This window comes from Ovis aries, chromosome 3 (assembly GCF_016772045.2).
Source record: "Ovis aries strain OAR_USU_Benz2616 breed Rambouillet chromosome 3, ARS-UI_Ramb_v3.0, whole genome shotgun sequence".
Lineage (NCBI taxonomy): Eukaryota > Metazoa > Chordata > Mammalia > Artiodactyla > Bovidae > Ovis > Ovis aries.
Window position 1 is genome coordinate 38,914,131 of NC_056056.1, and position 21,154 is coordinate 38,935,284.

The 21,154-nt window shown below is 35.6% G+C and overlaps 1 protein-coding gene across 2 annotated transcripts in view; it reads left to right on the forward strand.

The window, feature by feature from the left end:
* Positions 1-21,154, forward strand: part of NFU1 (NFU1 iron-sulfur cluster scaffold) — a 28,919-nt gene that overhangs the window by 829 nt on the left and 6,936 nt on the right. For both annotated transcript variants that reach the window (XM_060412024.1, XM_042248078.2), the window contains exons 2-6: positions 1,278-1,378; positions 5,774-5,909; positions 13,507-13,573; positions 15,397-15,511; positions 17,760-17,820. In XM_060412024.1, coding sequence (XP_060268007.1) covers positions 5,782-5,909; positions 13,507-13,573; positions 15,397-15,511; positions 17,760-17,820 — 371 coding nt within the window. In that variant the 5' untranslated portion in view covers positions 1,278-1,378; positions 5,774-5,781. The remainder of the gene's footprint in view (positions 1-1,277; positions 1,379-5,773; positions 5,910-13,506; positions 13,574-15,396; positions 15,512-17,759; positions 17,821-21,154) is intronic.

Below are 21,154 nucleotides of genomic sequence, written 5' to 3' on the forward strand. Positions count from 1 at the left end.
GTTAGTCACCTCTTGTCTCCCCCTCTTATTCCTGGAATAATTTAACTCACTTTTACTATTTTATTACTCTAAACTCATTTCTTGTCAGATTATTTGTCCTTTCTGCCTTTTCTGTCCTCGATACCCTTCCATAGTCCAAGGTATCCAAGATTTAGTGAGTGTGCTATAGGTAAAAATGTCTTCACCTCAAACCTGAATTCCATTTAATAAACAATTGTACTACATGGCCTAGCACTGTTTTAATCACTTTACATCGATTATCTGGATCCATCTTTGCCTTAATCTTTATGGGGTAGCTGTGGGATATTAACTTCATCTTAGAAGTGAGGAACCGAGGTAAGTCATCAGGCTAGTGGCTAGGAACAGAAATGAAGACAGCTCCTCCTTTTTGCAGGTGAAAAGAATCAGAAATGTAAAAAACAAAAAATGATCATAAATATGCTTAAAATTCCTCAGTGAAATAAAAATTGGAATTGATGGGTGTATTAATATTTAAAGTAAGCTGGATTTTAAAGTAATTAAATCAGATTTCTAAAATTTTCACAACTAATGTCTCTGTTTCCTTTTCCATTTGTTTTTCCCCTTTCCTTTTGTTTTTAAGTTGTCATATTCATGAAAAGAATAACCAGTCAACACTTGGGAAATTTTGTAACTCTGGTTACTCCATTCTGATTATATTCAGGGTGAAATACAAACAGGGTCAATATATTTCCATTCAAAAAGCACATAGGCTGTGGACTTCTTTAGCAGTTTGGTGGAGAACAGTATACATTCTGTTAGACTTTTGGAGGCATTTGGAATTTCTTTCAAAACAAATAGGAGAGGTTATCTCTTTCCAGGGAAACGTGGTAGAGACCGAAAAGGAGGGAGACTTTTCACTGTATTTACTTTTATTCCCTTTGAATGTTGAACCACGTGACTCTATCACCTAGTTGTTTTTGTATCTGAAAAAGGAAAAAGTTTGTGGCTTTGCCTCCTTCATGCATAGCTAATAGTCAGGAACTCCAGATTTTAAATCACTAATGTAGATGCGTTTCTGTTTCTTTATACCAAATATTACAGTATTCTATGTACACTCAGTTTTCAAGGCTGTACATTTCCCCTTGAGCTCTTGTTTTTAAATTGTTTGCAGATACTGCTTGTCTAAGGGAGTGGAAATAATGTTGATGGAAAATGAAAATTCATCTTGGTTATTATTTTCATCATGGTTTTTTTATAGATGAGAAGTAGAAACTTGAGCTTATCTCCTAAAATGTCATTTTTGTTTTTAAATATAGATTCTGTCATGTTACGAATCCATATACAGTTAAGAAACAGCTTCTGCATCAGTTTGTCCAAAGACCGCTTTTCCCACTCCCTGCAACGTTATGTAACACAGGTAAAATTTCATCCCTTTTAGAGCAAACTGCTGGAATGAAATTTTGTAGTTCATAAACAGTAAGAATTTGTAAATTTTCTATTCAGATGGTTATGAAAAGAATATAACATTTTTTCTATCATAAATCACACTTTAATAATTTGCTTGCACATATCATTTGGCATTGAATTTCAAGAATCCTGAGTGTGGTGTCCAGTAAATCTGTGAAATCTTAGCATGTTGTGTAACACATGTTCCGGAACATAAGAGTTGCTCAATAAGTAATTTCTGAAATGGAGATATAAAAAGAAGCTACAAATGGGTATGAAGATAGGATCTGAACATTTTTGCAACGTAACCACTGTCATGTGGTTAGGGAACCTTGGGGCAAGGGTATGTGTGTCTGTCTGTGTGTGAGTGAATGCCTATCTAGATGTGCTTTTGGAGCTGTAAGAGTTTGGATTCAGCTCTTGGCTCATCTCTATTTCCACTGCTGTCTTGCTGTAAGAGTTTGGAGTCAGCTCTTGGCCCATCTCCATTTCCATTGCTGTCTTGAACTGCTTATGGCCATTCCCTGGAGGGTGGCCAACTCTGTCTTATGGCATGAGTTGGATCAGGGTAGAGACCTTACCTCCCCTGTATCCTGGGGCAAAAATAGGATTGCCTTCCTTGACTCTTTCTTTGAATCACAGAGCAATTTGGGCATAAATAGTAATTCACCTTAAGCTACTTTAATTAGACTTGAATTTTGTGGAACTGAATTATGTAGTCATCTAGGCTTTCAAATTGGAAACCTGCTTATTTTAGTCTTTGATATTGATGTCAGGAACCATTAATCTGTATTTTGGGGGGAGATTATGTCTACCTTTTTATCTGTTACCTATTATACCAAGCACAATAGGAAAGATTTTACAGCAGTCTTTCTCTCTTGTAACCCTTATGACACTTTCAGGGGATCTTTCTGGATGATGGAGCTGAGAGTCATTTTTAAAATACCTAATTAAGTCTAATTTAGACTGTAACTGGAGTGATTTTGTTAACGCCTAGTCAGATTGCTCTTTTTGAAGTACCTTTGTTCATTGTTAAAATTTATGTAGTAATATCATATAAGGTCATGTTGTCTACTTCAGACATATTTACATTATATTCTTTTAAAATATTTTTTACATTTATAGTTCTTCAAGTGTGTCTAAAGTTTTTCTTTCTGCATGTATAGGTTTACACACAAATGGAGTAAGCAGAATAAAGCCAGATTTAATTCTTTGAATATTGGCAGAGTGCCTAATATGTGCAGAGATTTTGGCTACCAAAAAATTGTTAAGAAAGGCCCCAGGAATGATTGGTCAGAAACAGGGTTAAAAGAACCTTATTTTCTGTGTATTTACAAAAAGTGGCAGCAGCTTTTTCTATAATGTTCCGTCTGAAAAATTGTTCCCTTGTCAGAGGAATTTATTGCTTGGAAGTATAAATATTTTAAATCAAGTATTAGGTTGGCCAAAATGTATGTTTGTTTTCTTTCCATAAGATGGCTTTAACAGCGCTTAGTTGTTTTTAACTTCATTCAAAACAATTTTGTTAGATTGTATTCTACAGCTGCCATATCAGCATGCATTTTTTAAAAAGCTTATCGAATTTGAAGAACTTTTTATAGTTACTGTAATATCGAAGATGGAGGGAAAAAAGGGAACATTTTCAGCATATTATACTTTATTATTTCAAGAAAGGTTAAAATGCAGCTGAAATGCAAAAAAAGATTTACGTTGTGTATGGAAAAGGTAGTATGATTGACCAAATATGTCCAAGTGGTTTGCAAAGTTTCACACTGGAGATTTCTCACTGGATGATGCTCCATGATCAGATAGACCAGTTGAAGCTGGTAGCAATCAAATAGAGACATTAATTGAGAACAGTCAGTTTTATACCATGTTGGAGATAGCCGACACACTCAATATATCCAAATCAAGAATTGAAAATCATTTGCACCAGGTTGGTTATGTTACTCACTTTGATATTTGGGTTCTATATAAGTTACGCAAAAAAAGCCCTTCTTGACTGTATTTTGGCATGCAGTTCTCTATTTAAACATAATGCAAATGTTCCAATTTTAAAACAAACTGGACAGGCGATGAAAAGTGGGTACCGTTCAATAATGTGGAACAGAAGAGACTGTGGGGTAAGCTAAATAAACTACCACCAACACACCAAAGGGCGGTCACTATCCAAAGGTGGAATGGAAGGGAGTCGTCTGTTATGAGCGAGCTCCTTCTGGAAAACCAAACAATTCCAATAAGTACTTCTCCTAATTAGACCAACTGAAAGCAGCAGTCAAGGAAAAGTGTCTGGACTTGGTCAACAGAAAATGCATAATCTTCCATCAGGATAACACAAGACCACATGTTTCTTTGATGACCAGGCAAAAACTGTTAACAGCTTTAAATTTTTTAATTTTAGAACTAAAGGAACTTTCAGGCCAATCCAGTACTTCAGTGTTGAGGTTATCATTTAAAATTTTTCTCCTTTATAGGATTTGCCTTACAATATCTTTACAAGACAGTGACTTAAGCAAAATGTATGGGAGTTTTGTTCTACTTTACCAAGGAAATGACTCATCATCAGTTAGATGGAATTGTCTGAAGAGGTGCAGAGAGAATCTCAGCTGTCAAAGTAGAATGTTCTTTTGTAATAGTTAAAAGAAGTATTTTTATACCAACCATATGTTTTGCCAAATTTTATCATTTTCTAATTTAAAATAAAACTGTTACTTTGTGATATTTTACTCTTTCTTACGATAGGTGATGTGAGGATTATGACAGGATAGAAAGACTGATCTTAAATATATTTTTCTTTTATGCTTGGCCCTAATAAGTATGAAGTGGCCCTATGCACAGTGGTTAAACAAGTGCTACAGAATTGGCCAGGCTTGAATCGAGGCTCTGTCACTTAACTAGGTGAGTGACTTTGAGGTTTAGTTTAGTCATTTATAAATTAGGATAAAAACAGTGCTTCCTTGGCAGGATGTAAGGATTAAATGATATAATTCACATAAAGTGCTTAGCACCATATGCAACACATGATAATTACTCAATAAATTAACCTATTTCCATGTACTGCTCTAAGGGGAGAATTGGGTGTTGTTTTTTTTTTTAAAGTAAGAAAGTTTATTTTCATCATAAATAACCAGAACCTGTTTAATAGTTGTAAACTATTAAGACCTCAGTATTATCTTTTTGTCCTGCAAGCTGTTATCATAATAGCAAGGTAGGAAATTCAAGATTCTGTTATTCTCAATCTAATCATGGCCTGAGGAGAAACAGAAGAGTTTCTGAAGATAATTTTAAAATATCCTGAAAAGTAATTCACATGGAGTCTCACTTATATGATGATTTATAATGTCACTGTAAAGGTCCGTCTAGTCAAGGCTATGGTTTTTCCTGTGGTCATGTATGGATGTGAGAGTTGGACCGTGAAGAAGGCTGAATGCCGAAGAATTGATGCTTTTGAAGTGTGGTGTTGGAGAAGACTCTTGAGAGTCCCTTGGACTGCAAGGAGATCCAACCAGTCCATTCTGAAGGAGATCAGCCCTGGGATTTCTTTGGAAGGACTGATGCTGAAGCTGAAACTCCAGTACTTTGGCCACCTCATGCGAAGAGTTGACTCACTGGAAAAGACTGATGCTGGGAGGGATTGAGGGCAGGAGGACAAGGGGACGACAGAGGATGAGATGGCTGGATGGCATCACTGACTCAATGGACATGAATCTGAGTGAACTGTGGGAGTTGGTGATGGACAGGGAGGCCTGGTGTGCTGCAATTCATGGGGTCGCAAAGAGTTGGACACGACTGAGTGACTGAACTTAACAAGTAATTTCTCAGTCTCAGTTTCTTCTTTTGTAAAGTAGGAACAATAATACCTTCTTTATAGGATTGTTAAAGGCTTAAATATATTTAAAGCACTCAACCCTGTCTCTGACATGTAATGAGTAAGCATAAAATAAATACTATGATAAATTTGTTTGTTTTTTAAAAATGTTAGCACTTTGGGAAGTGATGATGATTTGTAATTATAGCCAATTTGGTATTGAGTTACCAAAGAGAATACATCAAAGACTGCTGAATTATGATATGCCTTCCTACTTAGGTATATGATTTTGCTAGAGTCTGTTGAGTAACAAAACTATACAAATAATCAATATTAATATAAAATTCAATGTAATTATCCTAAATGTTTTGATAAATTTGTTTCTTATCTTTAACAATTCTTCTTTTGTAAGCTTGGGCAAGAAAGCTTTATTTTTTTTTGTTTTCTAATTTTTCTTATATCTTATGGTTCTCTGAAAATGAATACTTCATAGTCCATAAGCTTGTTAACTAATATTTTTTCCTAGAATAACATTCCTTTTTCTTTTTTCTCTTTTAGTGAGATACATGTTTATTCAAACACAAGATACCCCAAATCCCAACAGTTTAAAGTTTATTCCAGGAAAACCAGTTCTTGAGACAAGGACCATGGATTTTCCCACCCCAGCTACAGCGTTTCGCTCCCCTCTGGCTAGGTATAGTATTATTTTTTATTTGCTTTCACCGAGAAACATAAGTAACTGACTTCAGGAGTTAAGGCAGCCTTAGCTATTGCACTTACATGTGCGTTGCATCTCTTCAGTATAAAGGTTGTTTTCTTTTCAGGTAAACAATAAAGAAAAACAAGATTTGATATTAAGAAACTATTCTCTTGCAAAGTGATATACTTAAGAGATCTGTAGCGTGACTAAATAGAATTTATATTTTTACTTAAAAAAAAATCTGTCAAAATGGTAATGTGGCAGATATCCATTCTAAATCTTTAAAACGCTGTTTTTTAAAAAAAACATAAAAATGTGCTCATTTTATTCTCAAGGATAGCTGAATTTCTAGATGCTTCAAAATGGAGTAGTTTCTAAAATATTCCTCTCAGAGTTCTAAATGATGATGATTATTAGATGTGGCATGAATTTTCAGTAAACTATTGAGTGGTGACAGTTTTTATTCATTTTTATTGAAGTATGGTTGATGTACAATATTGTGTTAGTTTCAGGTGGATAGCAAAGTGATTCTTTTATTTTTCTTTTTGGATTATATTCTATTATAGATTATTAAAAGATACTGACTGTGATTCCCTGTGCTACGTAGTATATACTTGTTGCTTATCTATTTTATGTGTAGTAGTCTTTATCATTAATCCCATCCTTCTAATCTGTTGCTCCCTTCCTTTCCCCGTTGATAACCATAAGTTTGTTTTCTATGTCTTTGAATCTGCTTCTGTTTTGTGTATAGATTCATTTGTATTATTTTTTGAGGTTCCACATTTAAGTGATATCATACAGTATTTGTCTTCCTCTGACTTGCTTCACTAAGTATAATATTCTCTAGGTCCATCCGTATTGCTGTAAATGGCATCATCTCGTTCTTTTTTATCATCGAGTAATATTTCATTGTACTACATCGTCTTAAGCCAGTTATCTGTTGATGGCCACTTGGGTTGTTTCTATGTCTTGACTATTGTAAATAGTGCTGCTATGAATCCTGGCGTGCATGTATCTTTTGGAATTAGAGTTTTCATTGTTTTCTGGATATATATCCAGCAGTGGGATTGTTGAATCATATGGCAGCTCTATTTTTAGTTCTTTAAGGAACTGCCTTGCTGTTTTCCATACTGGCTGTACCAATTTACATTCGGTGGTGACAGTTTTTAAATTCACTAGATAAAGACATATTAAATATATGTCAGATGATAAGCCACAAAGGATAAAATTATAAAACCCCTTTTAAACTGATAGCTAGAGAAATCATTTAAAATATGTTAAAATCAGTCACATCAATTGAAATTTTTGGTAACCTAAGTCTGATACTGATTGCCAAGGATATTGAGAAAATAAAACTTAGATAACTGTTTCTGTATACACACAGCCATTTTATGTGTCTCATTTAGGGGAGCCAGAAATAAGCTTATCTCAGGAATGGTTTTTAAAGTTTCTAGTTAATCAACGTGCAAATTTCCTTTGACCTAAACGTGCCACTTCTTGGAAGATATCTTAGAGCATTTGTTTTTTGTGCTTTTTAATACAAGCCACAGTAAGAAATATTTTATATTATGATGCACTATACACAGACACACGAATACATACAAAGATATACCTATATCTGTGTATATGTATGTGTATATATATGAATCACATACGTGTGTGTGTATATATATATATATATATATATATATATATGAAAGAATTGTTTGATGGGGCAGTTTTTGCCTTTATAAGGTATGAAACTTGGTTATATTTCCTTTCTTGTGCTTTTTATATTATTCTGTTCTGTTTTATTTTATTGAATAAAATCCTGGTTACTACATAATTGATTTTACAACTTACTGGTGGGTTTGAAAAACACTGCCTGAAAGAATTACCACGTATATCCATACTGTGTGTGCGGTGGTGTTCATTGTAGCCTTGTTGATAATGGTAGTAAGTTGGAAACAGTCTAAATATCCATCAGTATGGATAGTTGGATAAACTTTGTCCATCCATAGCCCACAGATATTGAAAAGGATGAGGAGGAACCATACTTACTGTTATAGAGTGACATCTAAGACACACTGTTAGTGAAGAAAGCAAGTTGCAAAACAGTGAATACATTATGCGTTGTTATGTGTATGAAAACAAAACACAAAAATGCACTGACAAAAAAGGTATGGAAGAATGTGTATCAAACTGATAACAGAATTCTCCAGGCCAGAATACTGGAGTGGGTAGCCGTTGGCTTCTGCAGGGAATCTTCCCGCCCCAGGAATAGAGCCAGGCTCTCCTGCATTGCGGGTGATTCTTTACCAGCTGAGCTATCAGGAAAGCCCAATAGCTTGAAATGTGTACATCAAATATGAGCTCACATATTTAGTATTTTTAAAAATGTAAAAATAAAAAAGCCCAAATTGATTCAGTTATAAATTGGTTGGAGATGATTTCTGTCAGATGTTCAATTGGCCAAAACCCTTTTCAAATTAATCTTTTAGAAGTCACCCATTTCTTGGGTTTACAGAATTCATTATCTTCAATCTTATTTTTGTTTAACAGAGAATCTTTTTGCTGTAAACATGAGGACGGAAACCAGTCTGTCCTACTGGTCATTGTGTCCCTAATGCTTAGAATGGTGTCTGTTACTCTGTATTCAAATATTAGTTGAATGAATGAGTAAACAGTTAATATGTCTGACTTTAGGGAGGCATTTGACTTGTTTTTTCCTATCTTTGTAGAGAAGATGAAGAAATACAAGCAGAGGGTAGGCCTACCTCTGAGAACATGTGAAAGGGCTCTGAATGTCTGTAGTGGCCTGTTTATTCAGGACATTTTTAAAACCAGCAACATTAATAAGATATAATTATCAGTTTTTCAGATGATAGGATTTGCTTATCTGTTGGATGACAAAATTCAGAGACATTTTAAAAAGTTTTATTAGGTTAGAATGATAGGTTAAAGCAAATAAGATAAAATCTAGCAAGAATAAATATTAAGCTGTGTGCTTAAATTTTTTAAATGCCTAGCACAGTTATGGGATAGAAGAATTTGACCTCTCAACTACATTAGAAATATGCTTTAAAAAGTCAGCCAAAGAGTCCTAGTATTCAGCATAAGAGAAGTAATAGTTTCTGTATTCAGAACAAGTTAGACTGCCTTTGGGAGAGTATGTTTAGTTCTAGGTATCATATATTGTTTTGGACATTGACGCATTGAAATTGTCCCAAGGAAAATAACCTAAATGACAAAGCATGTATAATAATGCTTGAAACTCCTGTTTCTTTTAGGGACAGAACTTCTGAACTCTTTTCTCCAAGCAGTCTCTATGATATGACCCATGTGTGTGCTCAGTTGCTCAGTCATGCCTGACTCTTTGCAGCCCCATGGACTGTATAGCCTGCCAGGCTCGCCTGTCCTTGGGATTCTCTAGGGAAGAATACTGGAGTGAGTTGCCATTTCCTACTCTAGGAAACCAGAGAAACTCTTGCCAACCCAGGCACTGAACCCCCACCTCTTGCGTCTCCTGTATTGGCAAACTGATTCTTTACCATTGCATCCCCTGACATATATCAGGTGTCTTCTTTTGCAACGTGCTTTCATTTGGGGGGAAAAAAAGCTTTGCTAATAGTACTAATCTAGGGTCCTACTTAGAGGGTCTGTGTTTTGATTTATTGGATCATAAGCTGCAACCAAAAACTTTGTGATGACTTGCAGATTTAACATTAAGTGGTTGTGTAAAGGACCCAGCTGACATTGTTTCAGAAAAATTCCTAAATAATTTCAAAGCATTAATTTTGATAACATTCTTGCAATGGTAGACAAAAGGAGAACTGTGACCTCCCTTGGAGTATGTCAGCTTTTATTCCTAAAGTTGGGGGAAAAGGATACTGCTCTAGTGTCTGCTAAGTATGGTACATGTATCAGTGATTTGGGAGGGAGGCCGTATTTCAAAATCCTTTGAAGGGTTTTTCAAATTATAATCTGCCCCTCTTTCTCTCAAAAATTAGCTTTACTGAAGTATAATTTACGTACAATAAAATTCACCAATTTCAAATGTACAATTTATTGAGTTTTGATACTCATTCATTCAGTTGCTCAGTCGTGTCTGACTCTTTGTGACCCCATGAATCACAGCACGCCAGGCTTCCCTGTCCATCACCAACTCCCGGAATTCACTCAGACTCATGTCCATCGAGTCAGTGATGCCATCCGGCCATCTCATCCTCTGTCATCCCCTTCTCCTCCTGCCCCCAATCCCTCCCAGCATCAGAGTCTTCCAATGAGTCAACTCTTTGCATGAGGTAGCCAAAGTACTGGAGTTTCAGCTTTAGCATCATTCCCTCCAAAGAAATCCCAGGGCTGATCTCTTTGAGAATGGACTGGTTGGATCTTCTTGCAGTCCAAGGGACTCTCAAGAGTCTTCTCCAACACCACAGTTCAAAAGAATCAATTCTTTGGCACTCAGCTTTCTTCACAGTCCAACTCTCACATCTATACATGACCACTGGAAAAACCATAGCCTTGACTAGATGGACCTTGTTGGCAAAGTAACGTCTCTGCTTTTCAACTTGCTATCTAGGTTGGTCATAACTTTTCTCCCAAGGAGTAAGCGTCTTTTAATTTCATGACTGCAGTCACCATCTGCAGTGATTTTGGAGCCCAAAAAAATAAAGTCTGACACTGTTTCCACTGTTTCCCCATCTATTTCCTGTGAAGTGATGGGACCAGATGCCATGATCTTCATTTTCTGAATGTTAAGCTTTAAGCCAACTTTTTCATTCTCCACTTTCACTTTCCTCAAGAGGCTTTTTAGTTCCTCTTCACTTTCTGCCATAAGGGTGGTGTCATCTGCATATCTGAGGTTATTGATATTTCTCCCAGCAATCTTGATTCCAGCTTGTGTTTCTTCCAGCCCAGCGTTTCTCATGATGTACTCTGCATAGAAGTGAAATAAGCAGGGTGACAATATACAGCCTTGACGTACTCCTTTTCCTATTTGGAACCAGTCTGTTGTTCCATGTCCAGTTCTAACTGTTGCTTCCTGACCTGCATACAGGTTTCTCAAGAGGCAGGTCAGGTGGTCTGGTATTCCTATCTCTTTCAGAATTTTCCACAGTTTATTGTGATCTTCACACTCAAAGGCTTTGGCATAGTCAATAAAGCAGAAATAGATGTTTTTCTGGAGCTCTCTTGCTTTTTCAATGATCCAGCAGATGTTGGCAATTTGATCTCTGGTTCCTCTGAGTTTTGATAACTATATACAATTGTGTATCCACCAAAAAAATACAAATATAAAACATTTTTATCACAGCAAAAGATCCCTCATTTCCCTTTTGTTTTCATTCTCTTGCTTCACCTCCCTGGTAACTTTTTTTTTTAATGACATGACTTAATTTTTAAAATTGTATTAAAAAATGTTTTTTCTAGGAGGGAAGCTGATTCATATTGTTGTATAGCAGAAACCACAACTTTGTAAAACAATTATCCCATTAAAAAAAGATAAAACCAAATAAAAAATGATCAGTTAATCCAATAACAATGTTTTTTCTAGCTTCTGTGAGATGTAATTGTCATAAAACATTGTATAAGTTTAAGGTATACAGTGTGATGATTTGATACAAATACACATTGTGTAAAAGCAAAAATAAACAAATGGGATCTAATTAAAATTAAAAGCTTCTGCACAACAAAGGAAAATATAAGCAAGGTGAAAAGACAGCCTTCTGAATGGGAGAAAATAATAGCAAATGAAGCAACTGACAAACAACTAATCTCAAAAATATACAAGCAACTTATGCAGCTCAACTCCAGAAAATAAACGACCCAATCAAAAATGGGCCAAAGAACTAAATCGACATTTCTCCAAAGAAGACATACGGATGGCTAACAAACACATGAAAAGATGCTCAACATCACTCATTATTAGAGAAATGCAAATCAAAACCACAATGAGGTACCACTTCACACCAGTCAGAATGGCTGCGATCCAAAAATCTGCAAGCAATAAATGCTGGAGAGGGTGTGGAGAAAAGGGAACCCTCCTACACTGTTGGTGGGAATGCAAACTAGTACAGCCACTATGGAGAACGGTGTGGAGATTCCTTAAAAATTGCAAATAGAACTACCTTATGACCCAGCAATCCCACTTCTGGGCATACACACCGAGGAAACCAGAATTGAAAGAGACACATGTACCCCAATGTTCATCGCAGCACTGTTTATAATAGCCAGGACATGGAAACAACCTAGATGTCCATCAGCAGATGAATGGATAAGCAAGCTGTGGTACATATACACAATGGAGTATTACTCAGCCGTTAAAAGAATTCATTTGAATCAGTTCTGATGAGATGGATGAAACTGGAGCCGATTATACAGAGTGAAGTCAGCCAGAAAGAAAAACACCAATACAGTATACTAACACATATATATGGAATTTAGGAAGATGGCAATGACGACCCTGTATGCAAGACAGGGAAAGAGACACAGATGTGTATAACGGACTTTTGGACTCAGAGGGAGAGGGAGAGGGTGGGATGATTTGGGAGAATGACATTCTAACATGTATACTATCATGTGAATTCAATCTCCAGTCTATGTCTGACGCAGGATGCAGCATGCTTGGGGCTGGTGCATGGGGATGACCCAGAAAGTTGTTATGGGGAGGGAGGTGGGAGGGGGGTTCATGTTTGGGAATGCATGTAAGAATTAAAGATTTTAAAATTTAAAAAATAAAAACTAAAATTAAAAAAAAAAACAAAACAAATACACATTGTGAAATGTTTACCACAGAAATGATAGTTGATACATCTCTCACCCTGGTAACTGTTGATCTTCTTACCCTATTGTTGTTCAATTGCTAACTTCTGTCCAACTCTTTGCAACCTCATGGACTGCAGCACACCAGGCCTCCCTGTCCCTCACTTATCTCCTGGAGTTTGCCCATGTTCATGTCCATTAAATCGGTGATGCTACCTAACCATCTACTACCATTTTGCCTTTTCTAGAGTTTCATATAAATGGAACCATGTAGTCTTTTGTGTTTGGCTTCTTTCATTTAGTATGATGATTTTGAGTCATCCTTGTTCTTGTAGGGATCTGTAGTTCACTTCTCCTTACTGCCAAGTAATACTGTTGATACAAAGTATGTGTGTGCTCATTTACTCAGTCCTGTCCACTCTTTGCTGCCCTTTGGACTATAACCCTGGGCCAGACTGTCCATGGGATTTCCCAGGCAGGAATATTGGAGTGCCATTTTCTCCTCCAGGGGATTTTCCCACGTCTCCTGCGTCTCCTGCATTGCAAGTGAATTCTTTGCTGCTGAGACATTGGGGAAGATCTGATGCACTGTGTGCTTATTCCCAATCTGTTTTGTCATTCCCCAGGGCTTCCCCAGTGGCTCAGTGGTAAAGATTCCACCTGCAATGCGAGAGAGTGGGTTACATTTTCGGGTTGGGGAGAGCCCTTGGAGAAGGAAATGACAAGCCCCTCCAGTATTCTTGCCTGGGAAATCCCGTGGACAGAGGAACCTGGCGGGCTGCAGTCTATGGGGTTGCAAAAGTATCAGACACGACTAAGTTATTATCTCTCAATTTTTATTTTTTCACAGGCAGTTATTTAGGATTGAGGGAGTAAAAAGTGTCTTTTTTGGACCAGATTTCATCACTGTCACAAAGGTAAGCATAGAATTATATAAAACAAGATGTGATATACTTTGGGTTTTTTCTGAGTCCAGTGGTGCTGTCCAGAATATCCATGCTTAATGTGTTTTATATATACTGTTATTAAAAATCTCAAGTTTACTTCTCAAGATAATTATTTCATAGAATTCTCAAGTTGAAATTAACTTCCAGATTCCTTGTTTTTCAAGAAAGAAAAACAAGCTTCAGAGAGTTAAATGCAGTGTCCAAGACTCAACCTTGAAAGAAAGTGAAAGTGAAGTTGCTCAGTCGTGTCCGACTCTTTGCGACCCCATGGACTGTAGCCTGTCAGGCTCCTCCATCCATGGGATTTTCCAGACAAGAGTGCTAGAGTGGATTGCCATTTCCTTCTCCAGGGGATCTTCCCGACCCAGGAATTGAGCCCGGGTCTCCCGCATTGCAGGCAGACACTTTGCCGTCTGAGCCACCACCTTGGCAGGACTAAAATTTAGGCTTCCAAGTATTGTTTTTACTAATTTTTAGCTTACGTTGATAGAGTACAAAGAGAAGCAAATAAATGATCAAATATATATGTATTAATATATATATCAAATATATATATATGACCAACAGAATGATTGAATATTTGTCTTCTTTCACAGTGAGCATTTATAAAATGGCACCTGACATATTTTTGTGTCAGCCTGCCATCCCACAATGACACTGTAGAGCTTCACAGATGAGAGCAGTGGGTTGTATACTTCTGCAACAGTTGGCTAATCTCTCAATGTCAAAAAATCAAGCTAAATATGCTATATCCATCCAATATCTGAGATCATATTTGCTACAAAAGACTTTCAAGTGTACTAGATTAATGAGAAATGAATTACTTAATTTTAAACTGCATATTCTTTTAAATCTATAATTGATATATATGTGCTGAACTTAATCTCTTTTTTTTGCATCAAAATCAAAAGTATTCAGTGAACTCCTCTTAAGCAGTTTGGGAGGATTACTCTTATTGATTTACTTAGTTTTATTTTTTACTGTTCTGGGTCTTCGTTGGTTTGTGTGGGCTTTCTCTAGTTGCAGCGAGCAGCGGCCACTCTTCCTTGTGGTGTGTGGGCTTCAGTAGTTGCAGTACATGAGTTCAGTAGTTACAGCTCGGGGACTCTAGAGCACAGGCTCAGTAGTTTGTGCCTCATGGGTTTAGTTGCTGCAAGGCATATGGAATCTTCCTGGACCAGGGTCAAACCAATGTCCCCTGCACTGGCAGGCAGATTTCATCCACTGCGCACCAGGGAAGGCTATGGATTATTTCTGAAGGATACCAGTCTTGTTGACAGTTCACAAGTCCTCTAGCACAATAGCCATAAATGAGACATGTTATAGTTTGGGATCAACAGTTATGTCTTCAATGCTCTTAAATAATATACATAGATTGAATTTTTTAAATAGTCATAGCGTATCCTGTATAGTTCATCAAGGAGTTATATCCTGTTTTATTAAAAGAATGGGAAGTCTGTTTATTATCCACTCAAAACATAGGATCCAACTCTTTTTACCTTATGAAAGAGTATCATTTAGTCATTTTGATATACCCTCTACGGAGCATATACACACACCACACTTAATACAGGTTTGATGAATGATTGAATGGGATATGTTCTAAGATTGTATCTTCTAAAAGTCATTATAAGCCAGCTCCTCAATAGTAACTGACATATTTTCTAGAAATGAGTGCTATTGCATGGTATAGAATACAAATAGGGAAAGAGTCCTAAAAGAGTCAAATTATTGTTTTATATTTGTCTTTGCTCTTGGATGAAAATGTAATGTTTTCCTTCAAATATTTACAGGAGAATGAAGAATTAGACTGGAATTTACTGAAACCAGATATCTATGCTACAATTATGGATTTCTTTGCATCTGGCTTACCTTTAGTTACTGAGGAAACACCTTCAGGAGAAGCAGGTAATGTGTTGGGAATTAATATTTAGCTTTTTAAAAAAATTGTTCTGGTTTCTTCATATTTGTCTTGATTTCTGAAAGCGTGGGAAACAGATTTTTGTCATTATACTTTATTGAACTCTGGAACCAATTCCAGAGGGGATAAAACCTCATGTATACTAGTTTTACCTGTCATTTTATAAAACTTGTGTTTACATGGAATATATTATAAAAAACTAAAAATTTCAGCTATAAAAATTTCAAACTACTATTATTTGTTATAATATTTATAATACTATAGTATAATATGTTATAATATATATATTGTTTTCAAAATAATATAATGCTCAACAGTTTGCCCTTCTCTCAGATTTAACAGAAGTTAATTTTCAGCCTCAATTTAGAATTATTTCTAAACACACTATTAAAGATAATAACTATCCCAGTTTTCTTGCCTGGAGAATCCCATGGACAGAGGAGCCTGGGGGGTTGCAGTCTGTGGGGCTGCAAAGAGTCGGACACGACTGAGTGACTTAAGCATGCACGTGTGCACATACGTCTACACACAGACACAAACCTTTGTATAATCACCTTTAAATGATACAGTTTAACTTCTAGATATATACTCTAAATGAGTCTGATAAATGTACATAAGACAACACGTGGAAGCATATTTCAACATATTTCAAACATATTTTAACGTGTTCATTGAAATATTTAAAAACTATATTAGCGGTTAAAAGGAGTGAGCTTGATTAGGAGATACCGATGTGAAAAGATATAAAAAATATTAAGTGGTAAAAGGAGACTGAAGTGTTTATTTACAGATTCTTATAAATATACCATTTATGCAAATTTTAAATAATACATGGAATAGTTACATGTGTTCTTGGTAAGATATATATGTAAAACTCATTTTGAGAGCCTTTGACTACCTCTGCCAAAATGTAAAAATACACAAGGCTGTTAACCCAGCACTGGAAATTTACCTCATAGATGTATTTTCAAAAGTACACTGGTGAATACTTTACACACATAAGAAGCAGGATTGTTAGAAATAGCAGCAAACTGGAAACAAATGATTTAAAAACTAGCCAAAAGATATATACTAAACTAATGATAGTGGTTGCCTGTAGAAGTGATGATGGCAAAAGGAACTTAGGTTTGCTGATGTAAGAGAATCTTAATTATATTCTGTTTATTTTATTTAAAAAATCAAAGTTGATATAATTTAATATTAATATGTTGGTATTTATATTGTTGCCAGAATCCTAGTGTTTGTCATAATGTAGTTTGAATTAGCTGCATTTTTAGTTTTCCCAATGATAAAGAGATTTTTTTCCAAATAAATGTAAAACCCATAAAAAAAGACATATGTGAAGATCTGTATATAATCTTACAAAGTAAAAAGGAAAACAAAAATGGACTTTCCTGGTGGTCCAGTGGTTAAGAATCAGCCTCCCAATGCAGGAGATGTGGGTTTGATCACTGGACTGGGAAGATTCCACATGTCTTAGAGCAGCTAAGCCCCTGCACCACAGCTACTGAGCCCATGCACGCTAAAGGCCGCGCTCCAAAACGAGAGAAGCCACGGCAATGAGAAACTCGTGCAGCACAGCTGGATAGTAGCGCCTGCTCCCTGCAACCAGAGAAAGCCCACGTGCAGCAATGAAGACCCAGTGTAGCCAAAACTAAAAAATTAAATAGACACATTTTTTAAAAAAGAAAAAAATGAAACAAAATGAAACAACCAGGTTTTTGTTCAGATTTGTAGAACATTTTATAATTTCCATTAGGCTTATATCTGTACTTAGTATGATTGTCATCATGAAAACCACTAAATTGAGGGGTTAAAAATTTAACTTAAACGCAGTTAAAAAAAACTTAAAAAGTGCCTTTTTGTCTCAAAGTTTTCATCAGGATCCAAGCACTGTCTTTTCTTTGCTCCTTTTCAATCCTTGAGAAGGATAAAAGTTTACAAATATATTGGCCAAAAAATTAAAACCCTAACATTATTAGTAGATCACGTTATTTCAGTATATTCACAGTTATCACCAAATGTTGATCAGTGCATCTTAATTTTTCTTCAGAGAATCAAATGAATGATCCTTCCATTTCCTCCATATCACTTATTTCAATATACCAAGTTACATGTTCTGTGCTTTTATTTTTTTAATGAGACATTAAGTTAAAATCACTTTATTTTAATATTTGTACTTGCATGGGTATAAAATTTCTTTTGTTGATATGTTTTATTTGTAATTGTTTCTAGGATCTGAAGATGATGATGAAGTTGTGGCAATGATTAAGGAATTGTTAGATACTAGAATACGGTATGTGTTCATCTTTCTACCTGAGATCAGATATACTACAGTGTAGCAATAAATTTTTGGTTGTCTCTGAGGTTGTAGTAGAGTTCCAAAACAAGTATAAGTTAATGTAAACAAAATAAGTAACCATAGAAATTGAATTTTAAAGTCTGCAGTTTCTTTACCATCTGAGCCACCAGGAAAGGTCCCTCCAAAATTTATAACACTCTGTCTAAATATAGTCAGTAATTTATGTAATTTATCTTTCATAGTCACTGTTTGGATTTGATATTATTATAATGCCAAATTTCTTAGAAAGAAGAAAATGGCTTAACAGTGTTTGAGAGAACTGTGAGGAGAGAAGGAGTACCTCTTTTCAGGCTGCCTCCCCACTTTTGCTTACAGTAAACCAATGGTCCTGCTGAGAGTTCCAAAAAAATCTAGGTAAAATACACAAAGTTTGTTGTTGGACAGTATGATATAGCTGCCAAAGCAAATAAGATTCTGTAGAGAGGGAAAGCACACTGAAGCTTCTCTTGGGGTATTTACTCATTCTTGGTGTGAGGTTAGAATATGAGAAGGTGGGCGAAGAGCAGCCGTTGAGAAACAGAGAAACTGTGTTAACTTTCAGCAAATTTGTTGAGAATTTGGAGAATGAAGCTTTGACTTTAAGGAGCAAGACCCCAGAGGAAAGAAAAATGTAAGCCTTAGCACTCAGAGCTTCTCCCCACAAGGCACTTACTTGTTTTTAGCTGTGGAAGGAAAGAGACTAAGAAGTAAAACAAAAGACAGTTGAAAACCTGAGCAGAATTTTGGCAGTTTTATGGTGCTGGGAGTGATAAAAGTTGGAGTTTAGGATCTGTCAAGGAGGGTGGGGCCTCAAAGAACATCCAGGCTCTTAGTTGGGTTCTCTAGAGGACTATACCCTTGAAAGAGAGAAGCCAGAGGTAGACCAAGTCTTATGAAACAATAGGCCAGTATTGAATGAACTTAGTTCCACAGAGGGTTAAGCTGCTGCCACAAGATAGTGTGAACCCTTTCTAGTATAATATAATCTCAAGTCACTTTAGTTCTTCATATATGTTATCCATCATTTATTGCCCCCGAAATTACTAGGCATAGAATCTGGGAACTGAACCAACAGAAAATAAAACAAATCCATTGATAACCTAGATGTGAGAGTTATCAGACATGATCTTTAAAATGATTGTGAATAAAACGTTGGAGAAAACAGAAAGTCAGATGAATTTCATCAGAAGACTGGAATCTATAAGAAAAAGTAATTCTGAAACTAAAATATACAATAGCTAAACTTAAGAACGCATTAGGTTAGTTGTATGTCACATTGGATACTGTTGGAGAGAAGATTAATGTACTGGAATGTTTTAATAGAGCAGTAGAAAATGCCCAGCTAAAGCACAGAAAAGAGAGTGGAAAATACAGCCAAAAAAAAAAAAAAAAAAATGATAGACATAGAATATGTGACAAAAAAAGTCTCACAATATCCTGTAGAGTTTTTAATATATGTAGAATTTAAATACGTGACAAAAATGTTTAAGGTGCTAAGTAGAAGAGTAAGTGTTCTTCATTCTTGGCATTATCTGGGAATTAATAAAAGTATAATTTATTTTGCTGTGCTATGTGTGCCCAGTTGCGTCTGACTCTTTGAGACCCTGTGGACTGTAGTCCGCCAGGCTCCCCTATCCATGGGATTTCCCTGGCAAAGAATACTGAATTGAGTTGCCATTTCCTTCTCCAGTGGATCATCTCAACCCAGGATCAAACTCGCATCTTCTGAGTTGGCAGGCGAATTTTTTACCACTGAACCACCTGGGAAGTCTGCACTAATCTATATTAGAGTCTAAGAAATCAAGAAGTAGGTATCTTATAAACAATCAATAGTAAAGACCACATAACCAAAATTCAATAGAGGGATAAAGTAGAATAATAATAAAGTAATACTTGTTTAATTGAAAATAATGCAAAATGATAAAAAATAAGATGGTTGTATAAACCCAAATATATTAGGAATTATATTTTAATGTATATAGGTTAATTAACAAGAAATAAAATTGTCAGATTGCCTGTTGAAAAAAAGCTATATATACTGCCTATAAGAGATACATACCTTAACTATAAGGACAAAGAAAGGTTGAAAGTGGAAGGATGGAGAAATACATAGCATGCAAAGAATGGATAAGAGAAAACTGGTATAGTTGTACAGATGTCAGACAAAATATACTTTATAGCTATAGACATTACTAGCAATAAAGATAAATCTTTCATAATAATAAAAGGGTAATTTCTGTGAGGAATATACACTAATTTTAAACATATACATCTAATAAAAGCTTCAGAATAGATGAAGAATATTTGAAAGAACTAAAATGAGAAATAGATAATCCACAATTACGGTGGAAGACCCAACATATCTCTCTCAGTAACAAGTAAAGCAAACATATACAATGATGAGTAAAGATACGAGAATTTTATACACATGCTTAACAAACCTGACTAAATTGACACACACGAAACATTACACCGAGCAAGAACAAAGTACTTATTTTTTTTCAAGTGTACATGGAAGATTTACTAAACGGGACTGTATTCTAAATCATAAAGCAACCTTGAACAAATTTTCTGGATTGAAATCATTGAAAATATTATTTTCTACAGTTAGATTAAGCTAGGTGTCAATTACCAAAAGGTATCCATGCAATCTATATATATTTGGAAACTAAACAGTGCTCTTCAAAAACGCTAATGGTCGACAAAGAAATCACAAAGGAAATTTAAAAGAATATTTGCCTGACCTTTGGATAGGCAAAATTTTTTTTACAAGACATAAGAAAACTTAAGAGAAAGACATACAAAGTAGCCTATAATAAAAATAAGGCTTCTTCATCAAAAGATATCACTTACCATGAAGAAGCAAAGCACAGATTAGAAGACATTTATAATATGTATGTCAGAATATATTTAAAATCTCTTACATAATGTTAAGAAAAAGACAATCAAATAGAGACTGGAGCAGTCTCTTCACAAAAGCACTGGAGTAGCAATTCATGAGAAAGACAATAACCAAATAAATGACAGTAAACATGAAAAAGTACTCAACCTCGTTATAGATATTCAGATTAAAACTGTAATGAAATATCACTGCAGATCCACTGGAATGATTAAAATTATTAAAACTGACAACACCAATTGTTGGCAAGTTTGTGGGGCAACAGGAACTCTCGTGTACTGCTGGTGGGAATATAGGTTTGGGAAACTGTTTGGCAGTAGCTACTAAATCTGGGCATAAACATATTCTTGATGAGCAGTTTCACTCTTGGGTACATTCTCAGTTGTAGTT